General features: G+C 35.8%; 1 protein-coding gene across 1 annotated transcript; it reads left to right on the top strand.

Annotated features, from left to right (window-relative positions):
- The first annotated feature begins 314 nt into the window (after positions 1–314).
- On the top strand, positions 315–13,146 carry LOC117243057 (calsyntenin-1). The gene is made up of 4 exons (XM_033510220.1): positions 315–448; positions 8,136–8,415; positions 10,019–10,830; positions 10,914–13,146. The coding sequence occupies exons 1-4, from the start codon at positions 343–345 to the stop codon at positions 12,569–12,571; spliced, it is 2,856 nt and encodes a 951-aa protein (XP_033366111.1). The 5' UTR covers positions 315–342; the 3' UTR covers positions 12,572–13,146.
- The last annotated feature ends 1,271 nt before the right edge of the window (positions 13,147–14,417 follow it).

Here is a 14,417-nt window from a genome sequence, read left to right as displayed (position 1 = left end):
TATTATATAGTAGTGAAATTCATATTTACAACTATATAAAAGCTTGAAAACATAAGGAAACTCTTGAATATCTTGAATTTCCGTGGTGGAGTCTGGTGTTTGTACTTGATCTCAGAATATTGTGCATGCGCGCCAACTAGCGACGAGAATCGACATTAGTTTTTCTGGCGAATCGATATTCTGCTCAAATATTGACTTCGCGATTGTGCGTGGTGTCACAAGCGAGTCGTGTAGTAGACGGCGATGCTCTTTTAAAAAGCGAGTTTCTTGCGAGTGATAAGTCAAGTGCTGTCGGCCGAAGAATAAATAATCGGAGTATCCTGGAGGCAGGAGATAAGGAGAATGCTGTTGGTGGCTAGCACTGTGTTTTTCGGGTTGACCCTCGGTCTCTCCCACGCGAGCATCTCAGCCCTCGAGTCGACACCGAGCTCCTTCAACAATCATGGAGGTGATTTCATTTCTCTTTTCTCGTGCCCTACATTCATCTTATTTCTTCAATTATCGTTTCTTGCTTAAAAAAATTGCTTATAACGAATTGTTTTTATTCCTATCATCGAGTCACGCATCGGTTTACGGTGTGTCGCTGATTGGAGTGGTAAGCTCGCAGGTGCAATTGTTCTTTCGAGAGCACCTGCAGTCACCGAAACTGTTATGGCGAATTCATTGACTAGCCCCGATCGGTGTTGCGATACGTCTATGAAACTGTATACGATCAGTCGTGATGCTAAAAGAATAACACTTCAGCCAGATATACGGATTATATGTTACGATTCCACATATGACAGCATTAGTCACGCTTTGCGATAACAAAATAGATATGAATCAGATTGGACCCAGTCGCATCGGAAACTAGGACTTGATTAAAGTTAGACGGATGAAGTAACGTTTTACGGCGCTGTCAGGCATAGGTTTCTATATAAATCTGGTATTATCTTCTTTCTAACGCATAATGATATTTTGACAGGATAAGGTCGATTATCGAATATTTATTTAGATCTAAAAAGGATAAGAAATTAATTTTGGTATTTATAGTTAAATTTTAATTGGAATCTTAACAGTACTTGGAATTACATCTAGATATATCTCTCCATGTAAACTTAGACAAAATTCTCGATGCTGTATAAATTACGATTTGCATTGCTCGAAAGTGGTTGCTGCAATGTTTTGCGTTTTTCAACATATCATTCGATACATTTTACACGATGTAATTTCAATAACATACGATGTATTTCTTTCTTACAGAATCTCATAAAATACTACAAATTATATTTTATACGTCTTAATGGTTGTCTCTTCGTTTCACTACAAACGAAACTAGTCCATTTTATGACGATAAGAAACTTTACGATGTTATTAAATAATTTTCGTGACGTAAAGTGCGACTTTAAAATGTACATATTGTAATAAAATGATTCTGGTAATATATTTTCTCGTCGATATTTCGTAAAATATCTTGCGTAACAACGCCAAGTATTTAATGAACTGTGTGCGACAGTGTTCTATAAAGCGACAGTGTTCAGTACACACGACCGGTCCTTTCGTTTTCATGCTCGTCTTTTTATTTGTGCTAATTGTTCGACGTGTCTTGATTTGCAAATACGACTGTCTACATTGCAAGATAATTAAAAACAATCCCATCTATCTCACGTTTATGAAGATTATTGCTTAATTTCGAGCACAATAAAGTCTCGTTCCCCGTGGAATTGAATCAAAACGTTTTTTGAAGCGCGCACGGCGATAAATCGACACAGACGTTCGATTCATCTCTTTTGAGCTTTGTAATATTATGTATGTTCAATTGATAACGATGATTTTGATATCGATTATCAGTCAATTTGCTTCAGAGAAGCTGTATGATAGGTATGATAGTAAAACGTATAGTATAAGTATTTAACCGTAATATATAACGTATAATTATACATAGAGTGTTTGAAGAACGGGAATTTAAAGTTTTAAGGGCTTACAGAATTTACTGAGAAGAATAAATGTAAATTGTTAATTATGATACATAATGTATAACTATATATAGGATGCTAAAAGAATAAGAATTCAAAATTTCCTGGCTTTTCAAAGATTTACCAAATGGAATAAAAAAGTGTTTAATCAACGTGGAATATCAAATCAATTTTTTTCACAGTACAGTGTAATTTGTACTGTTGGGTGTAAGAGGGCCTCAGTGGCAAAAGTTCTTGAGCGAAGTGTCTCTAAATGCTAGCAAGTTATGTAATTATTTTGTATATCTAATAATGTTTCTTTGAAACAGTCTCTTTATGATTTTATTTGAGAAAAATGTAATCTTCCAAATAAAAAGGACAATCAAGTATATTTATCCAGATTTTAGACACCAATTATGTGTCTTACTTACTAACTCCTTAGAGAGACTTAAATGAAACTTTGTTTCCCTTTTTATATAAAGCTTTTGATGTTTTCTCCATTCATTTCAATACAATGCAATACCTACATTCACGTATGTGAATCATAAATCGGTGTATACATACAATTTCAGTCATTTCTGTTTTGTTCCATATTGTCACGTTCGATATATGTATGTGTATATCTTTTTTCTATTGATCGTTGTAATTTAATCACATTATTTATTATGGACGAGGAAATTAAGCTGGCACAGATTAAGTATCATTCTAAGTAAATGTAAAATTACATACATTATATGATACATAATTATATTAGCTGTTGAAATTGTTACGAGTACTACTATCGATTTTGAAGTATTTAACAATCATTTAATATTTAAATAATTTAATCTGGCATCTTTGTTGACTAAACATTTCTTATTTCTCTTGATCAGTATTATAAGACCTTTTCTTTAGATTTAGGTGCAATAGTAATTTGGTAAATATTGATACGTATAAATCGAGTAATTTGAACTTCAGAGGTACGATTTAAAACAAAGATAGGAGAATCGTTTGATTGGAAATGCATTTAACTGCGCTCTTAAAATATACCCATCGGATCGATTGGAGATGGTCACATATTCGGGAAACACAGAACGACCCTAATTTTAGCGATAAAATGTTATATGCTGTGAAACGGTACCTATACCAAACCTATATAAATATGATTCACATTGTGAATTATTTATTAATGTTCAAATTTAAAAAGCATTCTCCTTACATATCGCATATATATTTCAGATGTGATACAGCTGGATCAAGAATTTCAGGAAAAGCGAAAAACTATTTGGAAGCTTACAAAGAAATTATTTACTAGACATATAAAAAAATATAAGCAAGTCAGTCTAAATATACGCGTTGTTCTTCCTCGTTTCGGTTTTACGTCAAAAGTTCATTTCCTTCAAAGTTGGTATAGGAGGGCGTGATTGGATCGAAAATCCGTTGAAGATCTTAGCGAGCTTAACTATATTAAATTTGGCCATCGTGAAAGCTTCTTGAATAATATTACCGTAGATTAAATAAGATTTATGCATTTCTTTTTCGATCTTTATCGGAATAACCGATAGACATTATGCTAGTCGAGCAAGTACACTGGAGTATGCTAGAATTAATATAATTGGTTGTGAAACCTGATTTGTTGTAGCACGTCTTCGTTACAGCATGCAATGAAATACGTGCATGTACTTAAGGGAAATCCGTTCCAGGTTAATGGTTTAAAACAAGTTTGCCATACAATATAAATAATATGAAAGTAATAAAAAGTATATCATTAATTTATTTCAATCTTATCCGCTGTACACGTTGAATCACGAACAATTTTATAAAAAAAAAAAAAACACCAATTTTTGTAGATTTAAATCACTATGGAAAGAATTTATATGTTTTTTGCTTATATGAATGTTGTAGTGGATATCTGTATAGATGCGATAAACCTCGTACGAGGTATCAAATTATTAATGAAAAAAGTCATCTAGTAATAAAAAGCCTAAGCATTTTAACACTTATTAAAGAGATAAATTACGATCGTTGTGGTATCGTTCCAATGTACTCTACCTTACTATACTTCTCTGTTAGTTGGTTAAACGAATATGTTAAATTCAGCAGTTTGGTCAATGAAAATTAAATAGGTATAGGATGAATATCAATTAAAATATTGTTTCTGTGGAACATATCGTATAAATTTTATCTAGATCCGTGGACTATGTATTTGCATCTGAAAGAGTAATTCTGGTCTCAGCGGCAAGGTGCGAAGTGTCAAACTTTCTAGAAAGCAGCAGTGAACGTAGTTTCGTTCAATTTAAGACTTTACCAGGCACTCACGTGAAATGTTAGCGATTTCGATGTAACTTTGCAAGTAGATGGAGAACCAAAAGATATTAGACTCATGTTTACGAAATATTTCACCAACAAACTTTACTTTGACTTTCTGTTAGTTCCGTACAAAGCGATAGCTTAATGGTATACTGACTACAATTTTCCACACTTTCGGGACTTCATCGTAATTTTCCCAACGTACTCCTCTGTCTTCCTACAATTAAATTGATTTTAACGCTATTGAGAAAAGCTACGTAATAGTATCGCGCACGTTTAAGCTACTAAATATTTATTCGTTCAATATTTCAGCGATTCGGTATCCACGGTTAACGATTGTCATTGGGTTCCTAATATTTTTCAGTTCACCGTCTACTTAAAAATACATTTTTTGGAAATTTCACGACCTATTAGCTTTAGCTATGCGCGGTAAAAGTTTGAAGATAAAACTTTTTTAGAGTGGTGCTCCGACATTTCGTCGGCACCGCACTTAACTTTATCAAGGGTCCGATGCCACCTTGATACAAGGTGCTTTTACTAAATACCAGAAATTGCTTTGTACAATTATCACCCTCTCTAAGGTATTCATGCTTACCTTTCCATTGACTAACCACCAATCGCACGTTTATGGACAACAAACTAACTATAATAACACATTGAATTACATTTCAATAGTGTACAATAGTGTACAAGCATCGCAAACGAAACGTTACATTAATTGAATGTTGGCTCCTAATAGATTACTGTTACTGAAATATTTTAGTGGGTCGATATTACTCTGCGATAATTGTAATAAAAAAAATGCAATTTTTTCTTTTACCACCAAAGGTAATTCACCAAAGGTAAAAACACTTAATGAAATTGAACTTGAACGATCTAGAATTATTTTTATTATCTTTATTCTGTTCATGTAAACTTAGTTAAAATTATTGGAATTTGGCATCGACTACGTTGAAATATTATCTCAAATTCGGTTACCCTCGAATATTTGAATAGCGAAAAAGAACTTGAAATATAAGAAAATTTCTACCTAAGAAATAGCGATTTAAACGATTCGTTAATCGATTGATTATAATTTAATAAATCTCAATGTCCTATTGGTATCCTCCGCTACATCATTGAATCTAAACGAGTGTACGAGATTCCTGAAAAACTGTGCACGCAAACTCTTAAATTTCATTTCCAGAGAAACGCAGTTTTCTATAAACAAATTTCGTCGCGCGTTTTTAATTTAATCCTACCTAACAATTGTTATTGAATAATCCTCGCTGTATGTAATCTACTTTTACATTGAATTACGAGAACAACTCTGAATGGAATTGTAACAACCACGAGAGATACCTTTGGCGGTGAATGCGTTAACCACTGCTTTTAGCCTGAAATAGTAATTCTCATCTGTTGTTCGCGGATCGGTGTTAACGTGAAACACTGATGCGTCGCAGTGGAGCACCGATATGGGGCGGAATAACGGTCAGCAATTGTTGTTCTACGGTGGAAACGGTATCGAACTTATCGGTTGTCAATGGTATTCTCGACGCGATTCATTCCATCATTCTTTCATTCAATTTCATTGAAATAGATGCTCTTGTTCGTGCAATCGATAATACTAACGTAGGAAACTGAGTTTCTTTGTTTATCCTTTTGTGTTAATACGATGAGCTGCTTAAAGGGGAATAAGATGAAAAGTAATATTCGAAGAGGAAAATTACGGAGCACATTTTTATCGAGTAAGAAAGTTGTTGTTTTGTCATTGTTAGTTGTTGGAAAGGGATTAATAAAAGTGTTTTTTTCTGCGGTTCTTCACTTTTAATACTATTGGTAGACTACTTCATAAAGATATTTTAACTAATTTTTATAAGCTATAGGAAATAACTTACAACCTACGGGATCTTTGTAATACGATGTAGAATAATCTAGATAACATTACAAACAATTATACTCGTCAAAGAAATACAAGAAAGAATATCAAATGAATTTTTCGTTTCGTTTAAAAGTATCATCCTTTGGTTGAAACAATTATGCATGGAATTTTTGCAGTATTTGACTTTTAGTAATTCACGAGCCCGACTTTTACCATGCAAATGGATATCGCGATTCCATCAAAGCCCGAAATCGAAAAATCGCCAAAGCTCGTTCGGTTTTTCGGACGACCGCGGTGAAACTATCTCTAAAAATAAAGAATTCAGGTTACATGTAGTTTAAATTCTCTGTGTAAAAGGCATTTACATATTCCGATCATCTCCAGCACTCTGACAGAACAAAAAGAAATGAAGGCCACAAGTGACAAACACGATAAGATGTATTTCCCATCTCTTGTAGAAGAAGAATTTTTTAATTCCATACGTTGTCGATTAACTCTACATTAAAATTATCATTACATTTGACATTGGAATTGAATATATGTTTCGTCACTTTCCCAAATATTTAAAAGATATCAATGCCAAGTTAAATTACCATAACAGCTAAGTCAACATTGTTCATTTTTTACAAAACAGTGGATTTATCGCTTATTTCCGAAGGATTTTCGATCTATAGATTATATTAAAATATATATGAACATATATTTCTTTTTCTTATCGACCATCAAGTGACGTAAAAGTAAGAAAATCGATAAAAATAGATCTATCGCGTGTTTATTATCATTTGATCTCGCTTGAAGTAGTATTTAAACTACCATATTTAACAATCAACAATCACTATAAAATATGAGTATTTCAGATCAGAGGTTTATGAAAGAAAACGTAAACAAACATTAGTTACCATTAATTAGTACACGAGGAATAATGGCCCAGTTGTTGTAAGCTCGGTAAATTGTTAATCTCTGCCTGTTGGTTCTAATAAGGTAGGAATAACGAAGGTTCAAGTTTTCATGGTGCATGCACAATGATTTAAAATAATCGGCAAAGTTCTTTTTTAAACCAACGCGAAATTTTAATTAATGCATCTTGCATTGTTCGAGTTTCGAGAGATTCCTCGTTCTCTACCCTACGAAGCTTCCGGTCTATTTCTGTAAACCCTTATTTCTCTTTTGGACAAGCTCGTCGACAAAACAATTCCCAGGGATTAAATTGCGAAATTAAGCCACGACTCGTGATATTTTTAATTTGAAAAAAGAAGGGAAGCTACGCTTGAATAACTAACATTTAATATTTTATCACGGCTTAATAATCCTGTATTATGAACATTAACGTGTAATTCTTTCTAAGATTAATTTGACATAACTGTTACAGAGCAGAGAAATGAGAAAATTATTTTTGAACAAAAATTTCCAACATGTGCAGCTTATAGTACTTTGAATAAGATTTATGACCAAATTATATGTTACTTACATAATATCTATCGTTTGATGTAGAGGAAGATGTTCTAATTCTTCTAGAAGCTTTTAAACAACAGTCCTTATTCGAAACGACGATTGTATATTTTGAGATTTTATTAGCACTGCAACGAGACGCTGTTGTCACGATTATATTGGTAAAGTTTGAAACGAATTTAAAAGCGTGCATAGAAATTACAAGATATTTACTGCGAAAATATATTCACTAAGAAATTAGTATACAGCACGAATCAGCTTCTAAAACACGTAACAAGTGTTAAAGATGGCCCCATCGAATATTCAAATCTATTAACATAGTGGAAAACTTGCTGTCTAATTACTTTTCTATTATGTTTCTATTACGTTCCTATGTCTGCCTTTGGACTCGTTTTAAACTTTACTGATACAATGACGATAGTCAGGTCTGATCACGGTACTAGTGAAATTTCAATACGCTTGGTACAACATCTTATATTTGGTGTAATGTGTTCATTACAAGTTTTTATAAGTATACTTCAGATACTTCGAGCAACTGTATATCGAGCTATGCTATTATTGTTGCATCTGTGTTTGAACTACATATTTGTCTCTGCCCCCAGCTCCACGATTGGATTTGGACAGTCCAGAAAGTGGATACCATGGCCTGGTGAAGGAAAACGAAACTTTGGTCGAGGTCACGCCACAAATACGAGCTATAGGTGCCAAAGTCTGCTCCTTCCGTATAGCGAACAAGCACCATGGCGATGCACCCTTCGAGATTGTTTTGAAAGAGAAAGGAATGGCAGAGCTGAGGGCACTGAGAGTTCTAAACTGCGAGAAACGGCGTAACTACAAGTTCGATATCGAAGCTGTTGGCTGCAACGGATCGCTATCGGAAAAGTACGAACTGCATTGAATAAACTTGACATTTCGCAATCAGTGTAATTCGTTTTATCTTTTGTTCAAACTGATACGATGCGATACGTTCTATATATCTTTTATGTAGGTAGAGCAATGATACATATATATATAACGAATAGTTTAGTTTGATTAAATCCTTAAATGTAACGCGAAGCGACTTTTACGAATCGATTTTTTATTAATTTCCAAATTGCTACACGATAACCAGTTATTTTGTAACTTCCAATATTGACGTTTCATTTCATATCACGATACGATCCGCTTTAATGATTTAATGTTTTTGGAAATGAACTTGCATAGAACTCCATTAGCTTTCGTCTAGTTTTGTACAGAGATAAATTTAATATATACTAAATATGTTTGCCCTACCTTCCAGTATTTCTGAACTGGAACTGCTTCCTGTTGTTCTATTTTCTCATCTATCTCCACGGCTTGCGAGCTTCCGTTATATGTACGAGTCTTCGAAGCTACTGTTCTTATAAAGAAATTCGACCGTTCTTTATAATAGACTATACATACTAATACATTTATACTTTATAATTATCTAATCTTTGGATTTGATTACATCGATTTTGTTCGTAGATGTCGAATTGAATTTTAAATTCTCTGTATATTTTATTATGTTTACTGATTATTTTGCGTTCTAATTACTATCAACTATACAAATGCGTGGAGGTTGTTACTAAAGTATAGAGTATAATGACGTTTGAAGTTTGCCTATACCTTAATTAACACTTTGACGGCCGCACATTTCGGCGCAGATCTTATTGCCAACCGCCGGTACTTCTCGCTCAGTTTAATAGAATAATTATACGAATTATCGTATAATTATGATACACTTTTGGAGAAAATCGCATCGAATCCATCATCATTACTGAATCTTTATCATATCATCTTAATTTATTTTGTACGCTTATGCATTATACGAGTTTATTTATTTATTTTCTGATCGTTGCATACAGTTGTAAAAAGCGGGATTATGATCATTTCCTGACTATTCACTTTCACTGGATCATTAGACTCACAAATTGCCGGCCTTTTCAGTGCATTTGTAAATCGTTTCGTTTCAATAGAAACAGTATCAAATATAGGAATTATTTGTCTCACGCGTAAGTGCCGATTAAATTAAAAAAAAAGAAGTTACGTAGACGTGACGGGGGCAGACAACAGATGGTAAAGTGAAATGACGTTTACGTAATAGCAGCGATCAAAGTGTTAAGAATAGAGATACCAGGGGTCCTAATTTAGGACGTTTAATAAAAAAACTTTTATTTCTTGAACATGAGAACATAAAAACATATTCAACTTCATAACGCAGTAACAGATCGCATTGAGATAAAGTAGTTTATAGAAAGATAAATCTTGTTACACTATTTATCTATTTTTTACTTTGATGAAGATAAAGTTGTAAATTGTAGGATTCATTCTTTTTAATTATAGTTAGTATATAGTTAGTAATATTATGTATTATTATATTAAACATCATACAGTTATATGGTTAATATGTAATATTTAGTCATATAACTACGTAACTAATCACATATGACAAGAAATATCTAAAAAAACAACATTGTTATTTTAGTGCTACGGTACATATTACCGTGGTGGACGTGAACGAATATGCACCACAGTTTTTGCAACCGGCCTATGTCAGTACCGTGGACGAAGGTCGCCTATACGAAGAAGTTGTCCGCGTGGAAGCATCCGACAGAGATTGCACCCCGAAATTCGGTGACGTATGCAAGTATGAAATTTTGACAGCTGACCAACCATTCATCATCGACAATGAAGGAGCGATACGCAATACCGAACCATTGGATTACGAGCGATCCCATAACTACATTTTGAGCGTGGTAGCGTATGACTGTGGTATGAAACAATCTGCACCTGCTATGGTTACCGTTAAAGTCAATCGTGTATGCGCCCCCGGTTGGAGAGGAATTCCAGAAAGGGTTGACTATGCCGCTGGCGTAGGTTCTCAACCGTTGCTTCCTTCCGCTAGGCTGGATCTTTGCGACGCTCCCTGTATATTGCGCAATGTTCGAGCCACCTTAACTCTTGCTACGGACCATATAGGGAAAGGTTGTGACCGTGACACATACGGTGTACGCAGCCAACGTAAATTATGCGGCGCATCTCGCGATAGCGTAGATTTATTGCCAACTCCTGGGCCTACGACTTCCTGGACCGCATCTTTGTCTCGAGACGAAGGCAGGGAAGCGGATGAAATCTTTGAATTTGACGGCGTTGATTCTGCTGCCATTGTACCTAACGATGTGCTGGAGCATAGCCTGGCACAAAAATTCACGGTCGGAGTTTGGGTGAAACACCGACCTCGACCCAGACAAGACCCTCATGTTAAAGAACACATCTTGTGCGCTGCCGATGATCACAGTAAGTTTACGTTAACTGTTCTTAAAATACACATCGGATGAAATAGGCTTGTATCATTAAACGATCCATTGTTTGATTTGCAGAGATGAATAGACATCATTACGCCCTGTTTATTAGAAACTGCAGACTGATTTTGCTACTTAGACGTGATTTCTCAGAGGGTGATCCTAATATCTTCCGGCCTGCCGAGTGGCGTTGGAAACTTACTCAAGTGTGCGATGATAAGTGGCACCATTATGCCGTTCAAGTCGACTTCCCCCACGTGACCTTATTCGTTGATGGAGAGGAATGGCATACAGACGAGAAGAATCCGGAAGTGATCGACGACTGGCCGTTGCATCCTGCGAAAGGCGTTAACACAACTCTCGTTGTTGGTGCATGCTGGCAGGGTTCCGATAATAAAACAAAACATCATTTCCGTGGCTATCTGGCTGGACTGTCCGTACTAGTTGGACGAAACGAGAAACCAGACGTGTTGTCTTGCTTGCGTCGTTGCCAGGAAGGTATTCATGTGCCATCGATGGATCTGCTTCAACCTGGAACCCAATTGCTCACTAATTGCGATCTAACAGAGGTACGAATCGACGGAGATAATCGCACTAACGTTGAGACGCTTCTCCGTCGTATTGGTTATTCCAACTCCAGACGATTTCCTACCCCGGGTCGCCGTAATTTCCGTTTAGAAACAACGATCGTTTGCGAAGGTAGTGAAGACAATCCGCTCCCGGTACCAACTGTTCAATCGTACGTCACTGTTCTACCACCACCTCGTCCAGGTATAACTGTCAACGGGACCGGCTACGTGGCTAGGGAATACGCAGATTTTCGTCTAGGTGTACGCGTGTTCCCAGACACTCGTGTCACTGCCGGTTCCGCTGCCAGATTGGATGCATGCGCGGTCAGTGTTTATCCAAGTCTTAATCCCGACCACGAGAGCTTAGGTTTACCTGGCGATGCTCTGCGTAGATTCCGTTCTATCACTGCGCGTGTAGATCGCGATGGTGTTGTTCTCTCTGGCGCTGACACACCTTATAACTACCAACAATTGATACGTCTCATCATGTATACGAATCGCAAGCCAGCTTACTATCTTGATCGTGTATTCAAACTGACTTGCTCCGAGCTCAGCGGTCGATTCGCTAGCAACGAATACGTGCAAACTCTCGCTGTCATTCATCCGAAAGAGAAAACTACCGCTCTTCCCCATTCTACTCCCGATGATCCACCAATCGCCAGAATTCTCGAACCAGCACCTGGACACGTGCAATTGTCTCCTCATCACGCAGATTTGCCAGAAGAATATGCAACAGCCGCGCTTCGCGAAGGTAACAGAAGCATCGGGGGTGCAAGTGGTAATCACGCAGTTACCATTGTCGCTGTTGCTTGTATCTGTTTCTTACTCTTAATGGCGGTGGTGGGAGCAGCGAGAGTCAGGGGAGCCGCGAAGAGACGACCATCGGCTGGAGATGAATTGGCTGCCGAAACTGAAATGGCCTGGGACGATTCTGCATTGGCTATTACCGTGAATCCAATGGAGAGGCTCACAGAACACGATTCTCATCACCAGAGCCAGAGAGACGACGATGTCGATGACTCCGGAAGTTCAGATTCCGAAGATGGATCGTACAGAGATGACGATTTAGATAGTTCCGATTGCGAGAATGATTGTGAGCTGAGCAATGGCCGACATCGCCGACATAATTCACCTCATGATTTGGAATGGGATCATCGTGATGTTTAAACTACTATTTCTCTGCATTCACCATCCCCTTTCTTCATATGGTGATTAAGTGGAGTACTAACTCATATTGTTTGTCATTAATCCCTTCCAAAAAATCATTATTATTTCTTTTCTTATGACGCTTCGTAATGCATATAGAACGAACGTGATTCTATAACGAGGTCTGGTAAATTATAAACTATTCTAATATTTATCACTTGGAACTTTTCGAACTTGAATGCGTCTTTTAAAAGAACATACTAATATTTTCGATAATTAATCTCATATTCCTATGTATAAATACGAAAGCGTCGTATTATATCCGTCCCCATAGATGAAGACATATTGGTATCGTACAATGTTAATGCACACCAACTAGTTAGTACTCTCCTTAAAAGCCAGCAAAATTTGTAAGAGAGTGCGGGACGCTTTATCGAATAGTTAAACTCTTTCTGTCTACAACACGGTTGATGTTGATGGATGAAAGATACACGTAAAAGATACTTAAGTTTACTGGGAAATTCTCGGTAAATATTGGAAGTAATTAATTTATATTTGACTCTCATTACTGCTAATAATTATTATTATTATTAATATTATTATTATTACTGCTATTTTTATTATTACCATCATTATTTTTATTATCAGTAGTGGTAGGACGAGGGAACTTTTTTATACTCTTAATTATCTTCTCCTCCTTTTATTCTATTTTTATTCTATTCCACTATTACTTGTTATAAATATTTACTAACGCTAATTACTATATTATATATTGCTATTATATTCAATTATCATTTCCTTTGATACACAGGACAGCCCGATGACGTAATCTGACTGTTATCTAATTGAACATATTACTCTTCCTTATTTCTAACTTAACCCTTAACGCTCCGACTTTTAATTGCGAATATCGACCGGCAACTCCAACTTATTCTCATCATACTTCGACTTGCAAGTTTTTAAGTGTCAGATTTTAAATGCTACAATGACGTGTAAATAATAATATTAAAGTCATTCAAAACGTCCTTTATTCACCTTAAAGGTAACATAATTTTGATTACAATATTTATATTAATTATACTTGAGTAATGTGTGGAATTTTTTAAAACATTCGCATTACTTCCTTTTGGTGAACAAGCAAGACGCTTTTTCTTTTCCCCTTTTGGCAACTGATTTATTATATGGAGTTTCTCATCTAAACGTTGTTCCTTATCTGTTCCGGAAGGCCTGCCATACACATTGTTATTCCGAAAGTTACTTATGAGCTGACTTACTGATAATTTGACAAACTTATAATGTGACAAAGCGCTTTCTCCTTTCCTTTCCTGAGAAATCTTGTCAGGTATATAAGCATTTATTACGCTTGTTTCTAGTCCCCAAAAGAACAATTTCCGCCACCATTTCAACGATTTTCTCAGAAAACAATATGTTGATGCATATTGATCGGCTTTATCTACACCATCTATATTACTCGTATAATCTGCAATCACATTTGCTTTTGAAACTTCTTCAATAGTACAATTTCGTGAAAATCTAGTTATAACTCTTGACCCAGAGGTGTGATACGTGCTCAACATAGTGACAATTCGCTTGTCTTTCCAAGCAAGGAGCAACTAATTTGAATGGCGCATTGCAATTGTATTCGAATTGATAAATTTCGGATTAGAAATTCCTTGTGGTATGTGTTTGCGATTTTTTTGTATTGTACCTGTTATGTGGCACTTAATTTGTAATAATTCCTCTGCCAGGACTAAACTTGTATAGTATCTATCTGTGTAAACGTGATATCCTGCATAGCTAGGAACGGAATGTAACAATTTGTTACACAGATGTAAAACTATTCGTGATGATATTGGTAGATCTGGTT

The sequence above is a fragment of the Bombus vosnesenskii genome, unplaced genomic scaffold (assembly GCF_011952255.1).
Source record: "Bombus vosnesenskii isolate JDL3184/JDL3185 unplaced genomic scaffold, Bvos_JDL3184-5_v1.1 scf7180000013265, whole genome shotgun sequence".
NCBI lineage: Eukaryota > Metazoa > Arthropoda > Insecta > Hymenoptera > Apidae > Bombus > Bombus vosnesenskii.
This window is presented reverse-complemented; position numbering and strand designations above follow the sequence as displayed.

Bases quoted from the DNA above. Each gene is read 5' to 3' on its own strand.
- LOC117243057 (XM_033510220.1), top strand. From the start codon at position 343: ATGCTGTTGGTGGCTAGCACTGTGTTTTTCGGGTTGACCCTCGGTCTC. The intron at 8,416-10,018 runs GTACGAACTGCA...TTGTTATTTTAG, and splicing joins AACGGATCGCTATCGGAAAA to TGCTACGGTACATATTACCG. The intron at 10,831-10,913 runs GTAAGTTTACGT...TTTGATTTGCAG, and splicing joins GTGCGCTGCCGATGATCACA to AGATGAATAGACATCATTAC.